General features: G+C 37.2%; 1 protein-coding gene across 1 annotated transcript in view; it reads left to right on the top strand.

Moving 5' to 3' along the window:
- ANTXRL (ANTXR like) overlaps nucleotides 1–14,374 on the top strand; it is a 58,676-nt gene that overhangs the window by 31,826 nt on the left and 12,476 nt on the right. Inside the window, exons 11-14 of the mRNA XM_072423187.1 lie at nucleotides 2,414–2,492; nucleotides 4,938–5,033; nucleotides 5,865–5,903; nucleotides 11,401–11,499. Of these exons, the coding sequence (XP_072279288.1) occupies nucleotides 2,414–2,492; nucleotides 4,938–5,033; nucleotides 5,865–5,903; nucleotides 11,401–11,499 (313 nt within the window). The remainder of the gene's footprint in view (nucleotides 1–2,413; nucleotides 2,493–4,937; nucleotides 5,034–5,864; nucleotides 5,904–11,400; nucleotides 11,500–14,374) is intronic.

Raw genomic sequence — 14,374 nt, 5'->3', positions numbered from 1 at the left:
TGCAGCCCATTCTCAACAATTGACTCTCTACTAAATCCCACACCTGCTCTCCCCCACAACTACCGTCCCTGCCCAAGACGTATGCCACCTACTTCAGAGATACAATTGTCAAAATCTGACATGATGTCTCTGCCCTCCATGCCCGCTGTGTCTGGATGAAGTCTCCTTTCTTCTCTCATCATCTCCATCTACTACTAGATGGTAGTCGTATATCCTCCTTTGGTATATCCTACTACTAGATGGCAGTCGTATATCCTCCCACACCTGCTCTCCCCCACAACTACCGTCCCTGCCCAAGACGTATGCCACCTACTTCAGAGATACAATTGTCAAAATCTGACATGATGTCTCTGCCCTCCATGCCCGCTGTGTCTGGATGAAGTCTCCTTTCTTCTCTCATCATCTCCATCTACTACTAGATGGTAGTCGTATATCCTCCTTTGGTTTACAGTACCATCTGTATGCTGATGACACTCAAATCGATGTGTTCACCCCTGACCTGTCTCCCTCAGTCCTGAATAAAGTTTCATGCTGCCTGTTAGCCATCTTGTGGATGGCTGACAGATTACTAAAACTCAACCTGAATAAAACAGAACTTTTTGCCTTCACTCTCTCAAATTCAAAATATCCCCCTGACATATTTCTAACTTTTAACAACACTGTTATTCATCCCTCCCCTCAGACACGCATCACCTTTAATTCAGAACATTTCCAGGTCCTGTCACATGTCAACATCTCAAAAATCCGCCAGCTACCTGTCCCCGGAGACCACCAATTCCTTGTATACCTTATCATCTCTCATCTAGACTACTGTTACATCCTCCTCTCTGGTATTCAATTTACTCAACTCTCTCCTCTATCTATTATGAATGCTGCAGCCAGACTTATCAATCCTTCCCACCATTCCTCTTCTCCTGCATTCCTTTGTAGTTCCCTTCTTTGGCTTCTATTTCAACTAAGAATAAAATTCAATCTCTTGTGCTTTGCCTTCAAATCCCTCTACAGTTCTTGTCCTACTTACCTTCCTGACCTAGTAGAAATATTCACCTGCCAGCCGCTCTCTTCGCTCCTGCAATGACCCACCAATGACTTCCTCACTTAAAACCTGGTCTGTACGGCTCCAAGACTTTGCTAGAGTTGCCCTGAATCTCTGGAATGGTCTGTCTTGTCCTATTCAGCTTGCTCCTACTTTCTGTTCATTTAAAAGAGCACTCAAAACCCATCTTTTCAACTAGCCCACCCATCTTCTTCTGTCTCCTAAAACCCTTACTACTTCCCCACCAATTCACATCTCCCCTCCTATTTTGTGATACTTCCCCCTACCACCTGGACTGTAAGCTTTTCAAGACAGGGTCATCTCCTTTTCCTGTCTTGCTCTCTGTATCTGTCTGTCATTTCCAACCCCTATTTAATGTACAGCACTGCGTTGTATTTTGGCGCTATGTAAATCCTGTTTAATAATACTAATAATAATCAAACTCTGTAGCTATATTTTTGATTGGCACAGTTTTCAAGTCAGTGCAATTTGCTTGTGCTTTGCATAAAAGTTGAATTTTCAGGATCTCGCTGACCATCTCTATTCCATCCTGACTAGTTCCATTATATGTCATCTCTCCACTGACAGCAGAATCCTGGATGCTTAGTATACATGATTATCCAATCTAAACAGACAATAATAGAAGCACCAGGATGCACCATTAATTTTACTTGATATGGGTGCAAAGCGTAATGTAAGAGTTCAAAGTAAGTCTATAATGTAAAACGGGACATAAGAAGGGCCTTGAATTATGATTTTAGGTTGAATATTAAAATACATAGAAACATAAAACAGTTATTGTGGTTGAAAAAAAATATGTCCATCAAGATTATCCTCCAACAACCCTTGCAGCTTGTGTCCAGGAGAAGGTAAAACAAAACTGTGTACAACTTCTGCCACTTCCTCTACTGAAGGCAAAATAATTCTTAAATGCCTCTAAAGGTTGAGTTGGCTAATTTGACCTTTGAATCAAAATTCTTTAATTATCATCCATTTCTTTTACATGATTAAAAGCATTCTATAACCTAAAGCAGACCACTAAAAGTCCACCTATACTGCTGCTTCCACTCCTATTTAAAACTGGTAAGAAAAAAAATAAATAAAAAAGAAAGAAAGATGCACAAATACTTACCTTACAACCTATTTAAAGCCAGGTCCAAAGTGAGTGTTTTTTTTTAATTTTTTGCATGTTTAATTCTTCTATTCACATTTAAAACATTGGCAATATTCATTAATTATCCTAATGGGCTGCCTCGGATAGTTATGTACCTGGGCATAGGTTTACTTTTAATGATGCTACTTGCTCTGCACTTTAGCTATATAGAACTTGAAAAAGCTAACACTAAGTTTTAATGCTAGTATCTCTTTTCTTGTCAGGGTGGTATACCTGCAGGTCAGCATGAACATGGGTCTCACCTTCATCACTAGCTCTGTGAGCATCACCAGCACCCACTGCGTGAGTATTTGCTGAAGCGAAAAGATCCAGAACTAACTGTGTATGATCTTTTCTTTCCTCATCCATTACCTCCTACACATATCAATGAGTATAGCATTTTTTTTATTTCAGTCTTTTTATGAAAGATTTTAAAAACTATTAAAACAGCGAAAGATAACAAGAATAGTGGAAAAAAAGCAGGAAATAGTAAGCTAGAATCTGGTACAAAAAAAGCAAACCGTATAAATAACTGGTACAAAGCATAGAAGTAAAAACCGAGAAATAAAAAAACACATAAGGGAAGTTCCCTCAAAACATTATGGAATGAAGCATTTGAATTACAACACAATCTGAAAATTAAACAAAAAGATTCCTAACATTACATGGGCCAAAAGAACTAACAGGTGGATGGGAAAAAAAACAAAAACAAAACGGGAATACATCAGTAAATAAGGTAGGTGGGGACATTTTGGATGGGAGTCAAAGAGGGAAGGGTTCTTCCAAACCTCGTCAAGGTCTGTTGAGTATGGCATTTTTAATAAATGAAGGTTACTCCAGCAATGACTGATATTTTAGTCACTCTCCCACTTTTTGGTCTCATTCTTACTCTAAGATGTGTATGATGTGTATGCGTCTCTCCAGCGCAAAAGCTGTTTTGGAACAGCTAGAAAACAACTATAGTGGTTTAGAATCACTTGTGGAATTGAGCGATAGTGATTCACCAGGAAACTTGTCATCAGACAGTGAAAGTGAACACAGCAACGAATCTGAGCTTGAGGTCAGTGATGCGCGAAGTTGGTGTTTTATTGACCTTGGTAAGGCTCAGGCAGTGCCCTCACGATTTCCTATTTTCTGGAGCACCTGGTATGAAAATAGATGTTGAACTTGAAGACCCCTAGGCATACCTACAATAGTTGCTGAGTCAAACAGGTACGCTGAACAACAATTAGATGCTCCACACCTGAGGTTTGCAGAGGCAGAAAGTGGGAACAAGTGACCAAATATGACATTTGGCTTTTTCTGGGCTTAGTGATACTTCAGGGAGTGGTGGGCAAACCCCTGCAGAAGTGGTATTGGTCTACTAATAAATTACTTTATTAGTACCACTTAGCCACTCCATTCTATGGCACAGTCATGTCAGAATACAGATTTACCCTGATCATGAAATATTTACACTTCTCAACCAACAAAGAATTTGATGAAACTACTCATCCTGTACCAAAACTCAAGTAAATTTGGGAAGTATCTCACAGTATCTCAACAGACCTTGTGTCAGAAAGAGACATCAGCATAGACAAATGTCTAATGGCCTACAAGGAGAGGCTCAGCTGGGTGCAATACATTGCATCAAAGAGAGCACGGTTTGGCGTAAAATCTTACATGCTGTGCAAATCGTCAACTGGCTACATTTGGAAATCAATCCTGTACCCTCGAAAAGGAAGAAAATTAAATCCAAAATACAGCAACTATGAAATGGCAAGATCTTCTGTTCTCTCACTCATTGAGCCATTGCTAAATCAGGGCTATTGTGTCACAACCAACAACTTTTATATTTCTCCTGAACTTTATGAGTTTCTTCTGCAATACAAAACAGATGCGTGTGGAACCGGGCTTACCGGTGCAATGTGCCATCTATGTTTGCAAACAAGAAGCTGAAGACAGGAGAAATGGTTACCTGGCAGAAAGGCAAAATGATGGCCCTGGGATGGCGTGACAAAAAAAGGTTCTACTGTCCTGAAAGTGACGTTGGTCTTTGTGCAGTCCCATGTTTCCAAATGTACCATACCCGGGATGTCTACTAGACCAAAATTCAGTGTCTACTAATCTATCAATATTATTGCACCCTTGTTTTTGATTTGAATAAATTATTAAATTAAATTTATAGGTATTATTTGTATTTATTCATATTTAAAATTCTTTATTAGATAATAATTTATTATTTGTGTTTCAAACTTTATCATACCAGGGAGTTATTCCTAAGAATTACAGGCCTACATTATTAAACAACAAATTTTCATGCAAAACAATGTACCACTTTTGACTTAAAAAATACTGACATAATCAGACCGCCAGAGAAACACCCTAAAATATGTTTACATAAATACAATTCTTTCTATCTGATGTAAACCTATTGCAATAAAAATTTACTGTAGAACTCCACCCTGCTCACATCTAATGTCCAATAATTCTGTACCAGATAGTTTAAGATGAGTAATTCACCTGGTGACTATACGCAGCAATGTAACCCAACTCACTCTAAAATACCTATGTAGGAAGGTACTGATGGAAACAAACACTTACTGCATGAACAGCCTAGGTATTCCGTCACATGATCACTGTACTAGTTAAGATTAAAGTTTTCTGCAACACAGTTGACAATTAAATCTTTGTGTCATTCAAAGTATTTTTTTTTTAACTTTTGCCATGCAAATATTTTTTTTTTATTTTTTTTTATAATTTTCACAGAACACTGGAATAATCCTGTTTATTGCCTTGTTGATTCTATTCATTCTACTCCTTTTGGCTCTGCTGTGGTGGTTTTGGCCCCTTTGCTGCACTGTGGTGAGTATAAAATGATGTAAATGACATATTGACTAATATAGTAATTAACATTTCAGTGTCCATCAAGCCTTGTTGGATTATTCTGATATGGATAAAGTGTGCTTTCTAACTAGGTCTGTGCAGGTAGATTTTCTGGGGTATTTTCCCCATGAACTTACATACAATATAAGTGACAACCTTAAATGGCTAGTTATTGCACAAGTCCTGGTATACTTTTACAAAGTGTTTGGCAGGCTGTGGACTATTACAAGAGAACAAACGTACTGTCTCATCCCACTGACTACCCAAGCAGCGGTACCAGAAATGCATAAATGTAGGGGCCTGATTTAATAAAGATCTCCAAGACTGGAGAGGATACACTTCCATCAGTGAAGCTGGGTGATCCTGCAAAACAGAAATTGATATGGTCCAGGATTGAAAACATTTGCTAACAAATAGCGATTGACTTTTAGGAAATCCGTTCCAGGATTACTGTATCACCCAGCTTCACTGATGAAAGTGTATCCTCTCCAGCATTGGAGAGCTTTAATAAATCTGGCAACCACTGTCTACATTCATGCATTTCTGGTATGGCTGCTTGGCATTTCTTGGGGTAATAAGTTTTCAGCTTTTATAAATCAGCCCCAAGGACATCATTAAAAAAGGTGTCGCAAAGACGTAAGGTCTATACATTAACTTGTACAGTAACCAATGCAATCAGTTATATGAGTGCAATATACATCACCTGATGCAAAGCAGTTTGCTAACATTGAGTATGTAACGGGTAAATTTTAAACTTGAACTTAGGCTAAAGTATTTACATTCAACTGTTTAAATTTCTTTTTTTGGCAGGTTATTAAAGAGCCCCCACCCCCTCCTACTCCAGAACCAGTAAGTACTTCCTTCCTTTAAAAGGAGGACAAAACCAAAATATGTCTATTGCATTTAACAAATTAAGCAATTCAAAATGGTGTCCCTGTTTCTGAAGATGGGTGCTGAATATTTTTTTGTGGGATGGATTTAGGAATGCAATGGGAATATTTGTAAGCCAAGAAAGTAAAAGTGTACACTACCTTATTTGAATGTATTATTGAACAGTAGAACTGTTTTTGTCTTGCTGGAAGTAGCCAACTGCTAGTAATGCTGCTGATCTGGGATTGGGATTCAGAGCAGCTTTTAGGTCAGTGAAAGAGATAGTCAATGAGATGCAGAAAATGCAACTGTTATATGCAAATTGCATGGATTTGAAATGTGCCAATTAGACTCTGCAGCCTGATTGGATTATTTTAAGTCAGTGCTATTTGCATACAAAAGTAATTTTGTTTGCATTTAATTGGCCATCTCTTATCAATTTACTGGAATCTTTAAAACTTTAAAACTCAACCCCAGACAAAATACATCCCCTTAGTGGATCCTAAAAATGAAAAAAGGTACCAAGGCTGCTATATACCCTGGTATTATTAGTAGTATTATTAATAATAAACAGAATTTATTAAGGGCCAACATATGCTGTATAATAATAAGGGTTGCAAATGACAGACAGGTACAGACAGTGACACAGGAGGAGAAGAGGACCCTGCCCAGAAGATCTTACAATCTAGGAGATGAGGGAAGTATCACATAATAGGAGGGTAGATATGGAGTGGTGGGAAGTAGTGAGGGTTTAGGAGACAGAAGAATTACCCTATTTTAAAAACTGTCTCCCACAGACTCACCTGCTGGCAAAACCAGTGCCAGTCTGGACAATGCCGAGTATCATTTAACACACTTTTTTTTTAGATTGAAGATATTAGGACTCTGCCCACCATGCTTACAGGAGAATACTGCAAAGAGCAAAACCATGTCATAGTAGTATCCACCTTTACAGCATTTATGATGCTACCAAAATTAAGGGAAAGCAAACAAGCTGGAAGAGGACCCAAGCCCAAAACTCTGGGATAAGCAAATATTGTCTAAATACAAAAGGTTTCAGTGTTTTCTCCAGAATCTTTTTTTTAAGCTAGGTTAGGGAAACTCTAGCTGGGTGGTCAAAATTGGACAAGGCAACATGCAACATATTTAGTACTCACAGATAAATCATTCTACTGCCCCTTATGCTTTGCTTCAGCTTTCTAATATCTATCTATGTGTGTCATATTTTCTATTGCCTTTATATCAGCGGTCGCCAACTGGTGGTGATCCGCAAAAAAATTTTTGTGGTCCGTGGCTTTGCGCATCAGCAAAAGTTGTGGACCATGTCCTCTGTATGGGTCGCAGTGGGTTGGTTGGTGAGTTGTGTCTGTGGGGCCTGAGGTCTGAGCCTGCGATGAGAGGCAGGTTCTGGGCAGATGGGCAGGTTCCGGCATTATGACGTCACTAAAGTTTCTTCCCCTTTGAGTGACACACAGCTTCCCGCACATGCGTGGTCTGGAGTCCATGAATTTAGTGGTCTGTGACGTCCAAAGGGTTGGCAACCACTGCTTTATATTATGTCCCAACTGCTTAGTGCCCCTGTATTTGTACATAACGTCCTATGTGTTCATGTTTTGTAAAAAGTGTAATGATAGTGTAAATAACAGTATATATATATATATATATATATATATAATGTATATAACAAAGCTACACCCTGGTACACCAGGGCTCTCATGCAGGCAGCAAAGAAGCGAGAGCTTCCTAGGATCAATCTACATTCCATTGTTTTAAAAAGTATGAACTAGTGTTCACTAGAATGATTGCTTGTTTAAAGCTACTACTTTTCCCTTGCTTGAAAATTTATACAAAAAATAGGATTGCAATGGAAAAGCATTTTAAAACCCATTCCAGATCTAAAATGAAAGGCAATTATACCCTAAAACCTATAAAAAAATGTGTATGTGGATCACTTCTAATGCCAGGGACTATAGATCTTAAAACCAAGCCTGCACATGCTTTAGCCTTTAACACAACAAAAACACATGCATTCTCATTGGAGGTCTCAGGATGTTTTGTGTAAATTTCAATGCACCATAAGAATAGAAAGAAAGCTAAGCTGCGATAGAGACTGCGGAATTGTTTTTAGTGCAGCATTGAAACACTGGAAACCAGTGCTTATAGAGTTCACAAAAAATATTCTCTCGTAAGCCTATTTATTTTAATGTACAATTTTCTGGTGCCTGTTTTATCTTTTATCCTTGCAATATGTACTTTTTCTGAACATTTTGCAACATATATGTTTCTATTTTCTATGATTATATTTATTACATTTTTCAACTTGTTCTATTCGCCTTTTTTTGGTGTCCAGATTCCCACCATGCCTTAGAAATGATTGTGACAATGTATTTGTGACGCTTAGGGAGCCATACCAATATTTCCTTGGCCAATTTCTCTGAATTCATTATGAGGATGAAGGAAATAATAATAAAAAAAGATAAAAAACTTTATTTTTTTATTTTTTTTTTTCTACATTTTTATGTAAAAAAAATTGCAGGATTCTTCTTAAATTTTAACAGGCCGTTTAATGACAGATTCCATGCATTGCAATAATATCGCTCAGTTCTGTCATGCCCTGATTAAATCAGTGCATCCCATAAGATTTTCTGCATGTGAAAGGTCTTCATTATTAGTTGTTAGATCATCATCTGTGTAAGTGAATGCATTATGTTATATGTACGTGTGTTATCACAATTATGACACGTTGATATGTGAGGCAGTGTACATTATGATGCATGCTACTAATCATTATTGTAAATACCAGGGTCTTGTTTATCTCTAATTTCCAGAACTTCTTTGAAAGGATATTATTTTGGCAGCTCTAAAGTGTAGTTCTGGAATCTAAGAGGTTAACCTTTCTACAGCCTGCTGTTCTTCTCTCATCTAACAAAATCCCCATTCATGAACTATGACTATATGTTATCTGAGCCATTCTCTGCACCAGAACTGTAAAACTGCATTTGCTTGCTTCCTGCCTTAAACCATCTAATGATTAACCCATTGGATCCACCAAATACCAAAGATTGGTCAGGTAAAGTGCTAGGCTATGCACACACGTGCAATAATTGTCGTTGGAATGGATCTTTCACAATCCTTTCCAACGGCTAGTGACTGCACGATGCATGAACGAGTGCTGTACATACAGCTCCGTTCTGCTCTATGGAGAGGGGAGGGGGAGAGCGACGGAGCTGCACCCTGCTGCACTCATTCACTTTCACTTGCATTACGTCCGTTCGTCATCCATCGCCTGTTGATCCTGTGGACGATGAGCGCTGTACACACGCAAGATTCTTGTCTGTTATCGGCCCTGAGCCGATTATGCAACGAAAACTACTCCACGTATGTACCTAGCCTTAACTTCATAAAAAAGTCCCCTTTATAGAATCCCTGTTGGAAGTTTTTGAGGTTAACGTTGGATTTCCTATCACTTTCAAGAATTTAAAAATACCATAGGGGTTCTAATGCTTCCTTAATTTAAATAACACAAAAAATAAGTTAGAACCCTAAATACATAATGACATAGTGAAGGTTTAAGTTTTCCAAATATGACTGATTGAGAAATCTTTTTTAGACTTAATTCCCTTATTGTATATTTGTTTTCGACTCAACCAGTCTTACAGTTTTACAAATCAGAGCGCCAATAAAAAAGTAAAATGTGCAGCCCTAATACTTTTTTCAAGACACATAATCACATGTAAAAACTACAATTTTACTATATAAAAATGCATTGAGGATGAACAAGACAAACATTTTTAAGGGTTACTTATAAGAACCTGGGTGAATGACAGTATATTAAATTGGAGATTACAGTAGCTGGAGGTGTGTTTGTACCCATTTATAAATATAGAAGGAAAATTAACATTATATAATGTCAGTTTGCATTGTATGCTTAAATATGTCACTAAATTTTGGGAAAGTACAGCTAAAGCAATTTTTTGGTTATATGAAAGACAATATAACTGTGTTCCTACCACTATAAAATAGAAATGGGCCCTATGGAGCACTGTAACATATTTCAAGCATAATAAAATACCCCCATCCCCAACCAAAATAAAATAAAAACTTCCAAAACCAGCAAATTGCCAAATCTGGAAAAGGACTGGGTAAAAGTGTTAGCACCAGTGAAAAAGTGAGGAGAGGTGGAGTAAATAATTGCAACTATGCAGATAAGTTTGGCAGATGAGATTTAGCCTGCCCCTCACAATTGTAGGATAGTGGTCCTTTTAGTTGTGCACAGTTTTGAATCATGCGAGACTTCTCACCTAAATCCCTTACTATTCCTTATATTTTTCTTAATTTCAATCAGCCCCAGGGTACAGCCTGTATTGGTTTTCCAAAATCTAAGCAAGGTCCTGTAAAACAAGATGTAATTGTAGAAATGTCATTTTCAGTTTCATGACAAAAACAGCTCCCAGCACTTAATTTGATCTTTTCTGGTCATCTTGCAACTTTTCCTCTGCCAAAGCATAAAGCAACCCCTATGTAACATTTTCATAGCATTCATAGAATATTCTGGATGATTTATAAATGGAGGTCATGCTGCCTTTCCATTATGAAGGAGATCTTTTATCAGAATTCCCCAGCTGCAGACCTGGAGTCTAACCCTAGATGCCATATATAGCAAATAGAAAGAAATGAGGGAAGGAAGAGAGTGAGAGAGGCTGATTAATTGGCCATGTTTTCTGCTCCGAAGAAGGCTTGTATTATTGAAGCAAAGATCAAAATGTTAAACTTAGACTTGCATGGCAATTATTGAGACTTTTTCCTACTATCTTTTCATGCATTGATTATTATTGCCACATTTTTTCCATTCTTGATTCAGCATTTATAAGAGGGTCATTTAAAAAGCAGCACTGCAGATGTACCTCTGCTTAAAAAAAGAAATAAAACACTACTTTTTATTCAAAAAGTAACAAGCTTTTTAATGCATCAGCTACTGTTGAGCTTGAGTTAGTTTATATTGTACTATTTAAATAAAAGTTTTGATCAAACTTTCACATTTTTAATTGTTTTGCTTTTTACAGACAGAATTGTAAATGGTCCATTTAGTGGTCATCTACACTTCTGAATATTCAGATTTTTTTTGAAAGCTGTTTATGTGAAAAAGGCAAATCAGTGCAAAGCTGTAGCACCACAGCCCAACAATAATTGTTTGGTATACATTTTAAATATATATCACACTCATAATATTTACAGAACACTGATGACATTTACAGAACACTGATGACAAGATTAGAAAAAAAAAGGTAAAGTAAAATAAATAGCATGAGCGGATAATCATCTATTTTGGTAGGTGGAGCTATGAACTGAGCTGCAATCATATAATGACAAATCTGTGCTCAATTTTACCTGCTCACTTCCACCTAAAATGGAAATATTAGTGTTCCTTTATAGAAGGTACTATTACATGTGTTAATATATTACTACTTTACTCCAGGAATCTGATGATGAGGATGGATTGCCTAAGAAGAAGTGGCCAACTGTGGATGCCTCTTATTATGGAGGAAGAGGAGTAGGGGGCATCAAAAGGATGGAGGTAAATTGGGAAGAATATTAAAAACAATTTACAATAAATTATATTTTAAAAATATCTAATGTACTCTAAGGGTTCCGTTTATAAAACAGGGAATCTGACATTCTCTCAAACATTCCCTCAAGGGAATCAATAACTGCCATTGAAACACATACACCTGGATAACTCCAAAATGTTTGATTCCCTGTTTCATAAATAGGGCCCCTAGTATTGTAATAACTAGCAGAAATGGCTAGTAAAATGAATGTAACCTGAAAAATGAGTGCTAGCAAGGTTGAAGGTTTTCTCTGTGCACAGTCTGCTGTATGTATGCACAAATGGAGCAACAGCTCCAAGGCGAATAGCGTGTGACAGGGTGGATTGGAGATAGTTGGGGTAGGGGAGGGGGACATTATGGGTGGAGTTGTATATGGGGATGCATACTACACAGTAAATTATTGGAGTCTGCTATAGGCCCCCCAGTGCTAAAGAAGATATGGAGAATCAAGTATTTGCTCAGATAGAAAGAACAGCACATGCTGGGAGAGTGATGGGTGATTTTTACCTACCCTTACATTGACTGGGGTATGGCACTGGCACTACAAATACAGCAAAGGGTGGAAATTTATGAATTTAATACAAGATACTTTATTGGTACAGTTTATAAAAGCCCCAACTAGAATTGATACTCTGCATTTTTTTCTAACAACGCAGAGCTTATGTGCATATAAAAGAAATAGAAAAGTCTGTTCTACACACTGCAAAATTCATTCTAATGGGTATCATGTTTAAAAGGCATGTTTTAAAAAGTGGCTCATAGCTAATGTTAAAAAAGCCATACAGAAAGGGCATTTCAAAAATATATAAATGAAGGGTCATCTTTATCATTTGAAAATTTCAAAGAATATAGCAAAATATGTAAAAAAAAAGAAAATCAAATGTGTAAAACACAAAATATTAAAAGCAAAAAAATCAGATTTGTGCATGTAGGCCCCTTGAAGGATGTCTCGGGGTTGGTAACTGGGTATAAAGAAAAGGCGGATTTACTTAACACTTTTTTTTAGCGCTGTGTACACAAAGGAAAATGGCAGAGCTCAAGTCCGAAATGCAAATAGCAATGTCACAGCCTTAAATGAGCCGCAATGGTTTAAAATTGATATAATTGAGAAACAGTTTTATAAAGTTAGGATTGATAAAGCACCAGGACCTGATGGATTACACCCACATGTCCTCAAGGAGCTGAGCTCACTTTTTCGAAAGCCACTGTTTCTAGATTTTAAAAACTCTTTAATTACTGGCATGGTACCCATGGATTGGCATTAGGCCAATGCGGTACCTAACTTTAAAAAGGGAGCAAAGTCTCTACCAAGTAACTACAGACCGGTAAGTTTAATTAACTATAGTTGGAAAGATCCTAGAGAGTTTGATAAAAAGAAAAACACATAGAAGAGTTTCGCCTAGAAAATACTATTATAAGTGATAGTCACCATGGATTCAAGAAAGACCGAAGTTTTGAACAAAGGCAGTTATGAGGAAGTAAGTAAACAGATAGACAGTGGAGTAGTAGTTGATATAGTGTACTTGGACTTTGCTAAAGCATTTAACACTGTACCCAACAGATGGGTTATATGCAAGTTAGGGTTTATGGGTTTAAAAACTTTGCAAATGCATAGAGAATTCCTACTCTGAATGGTCTAAGGTTTTTAGTGGTGTACCCCAGGGTTCAGTGTTGGGACTGTTACTGTTTAACATCTTTATAAATGATATAGAGTTTGGTATTTAAAGTACAATTTCTGTGTTTGCATATGAAACCAAATTATGTAATGGAATTTTCAGGATGTCTAAAATCTACAAGCAGACCTGAATGTACAGTTTCATTGGGCAGCCAAGTGACAAATTACATTTAATATTATAAGTAAAGTTAGGCACTTGGGGTCTAACAACATCCATGCTTCATGCTGTCTGTGGGGGGAAACATTTGGAGTCAAAAATGAAAAGGATATGGGTTTTTGGTAGATCATAGACTTAATAACAGCATGTAATGGCCAAGCTGCAATATCTAAAGCTAGTAAAGTACTTTCTTTTATTAAAAGAGGAATAGACTGCAGAGATCGAGACATAATCCTGCCCCTGTACAAAGCAATGGTCACACCACATCTGGAATATGCAGCCCAGTATTGAGCACCAGAAAAGGATATTGTGCAATTGGAGAGAGTGCAGAGAAGAGCAACTAATAAAAGGAATGAAGGAGCTCAGCTATGAGCAGTGATTAGCTTTACTGAATATATTCTCCATTGGAAGTGACGTTTAAGGGGGGAAATGATCACCCTATATAAATATTTAAATGTCCCATTTAAGGAACTTGCTTCTCAATTATTCACTTTAAGGTAATTACAAAGGACAAGGGGAATTCTGTGTCTGGCGGAAAATTTAATCTCCGGTTAAGGACGGGATTCTTCACAGTAAAGTCTGTAAAATTTGGAATAGGCTCCCTAAGGAGGTAGTTTCAGCAAGTACTATAGATTGCTTTATGAAAAAGCTGGATGCTTTTCTAGAGACACAGAATATAACTTGATATTAAAGTTTTAAAGTAAAAGACAACAGAAACTGGGAACATCCGAAGGAAAGGATTTTTTCCCCCAGTTGGAGCAAATTGACCTGGGGTGTTTTTTTTTCCTTCCTCTGGATCAGTTATGTCGATTTATAGGCTATTATATATTTACCACTAAGCAATTGTTGCCACTTTGGGATCCATGCAACATTATTATGGCAAGATTGTTAACAATGTGAATAATAGTTTCCTAAGACCACTGTAACAAAAGTATACAGTCAACAAAAACAAAGCATATTAAATAAATAGTCACCTTGCAAAAAAAAAATCTAATATTTACGAGTCTGA

The sequence above is a fragment of the Pyxicephalus adspersus genome, chromosome 10, assembly GCF_032062135.1.
Source record: "Pyxicephalus adspersus chromosome 10, UCB_Pads_2.0, whole genome shotgun sequence".
NCBI classification, from domain to species: domain Eukaryota; kingdom Metazoa; phylum Chordata; class Amphibia; order Anura; family Pyxicephalidae; genus Pyxicephalus; species Pyxicephalus adspersus.
Note: the sequence above shows the minus strand (reverse complement) of the source record. Positions and strands in the feature narration are given on the sequence as shown.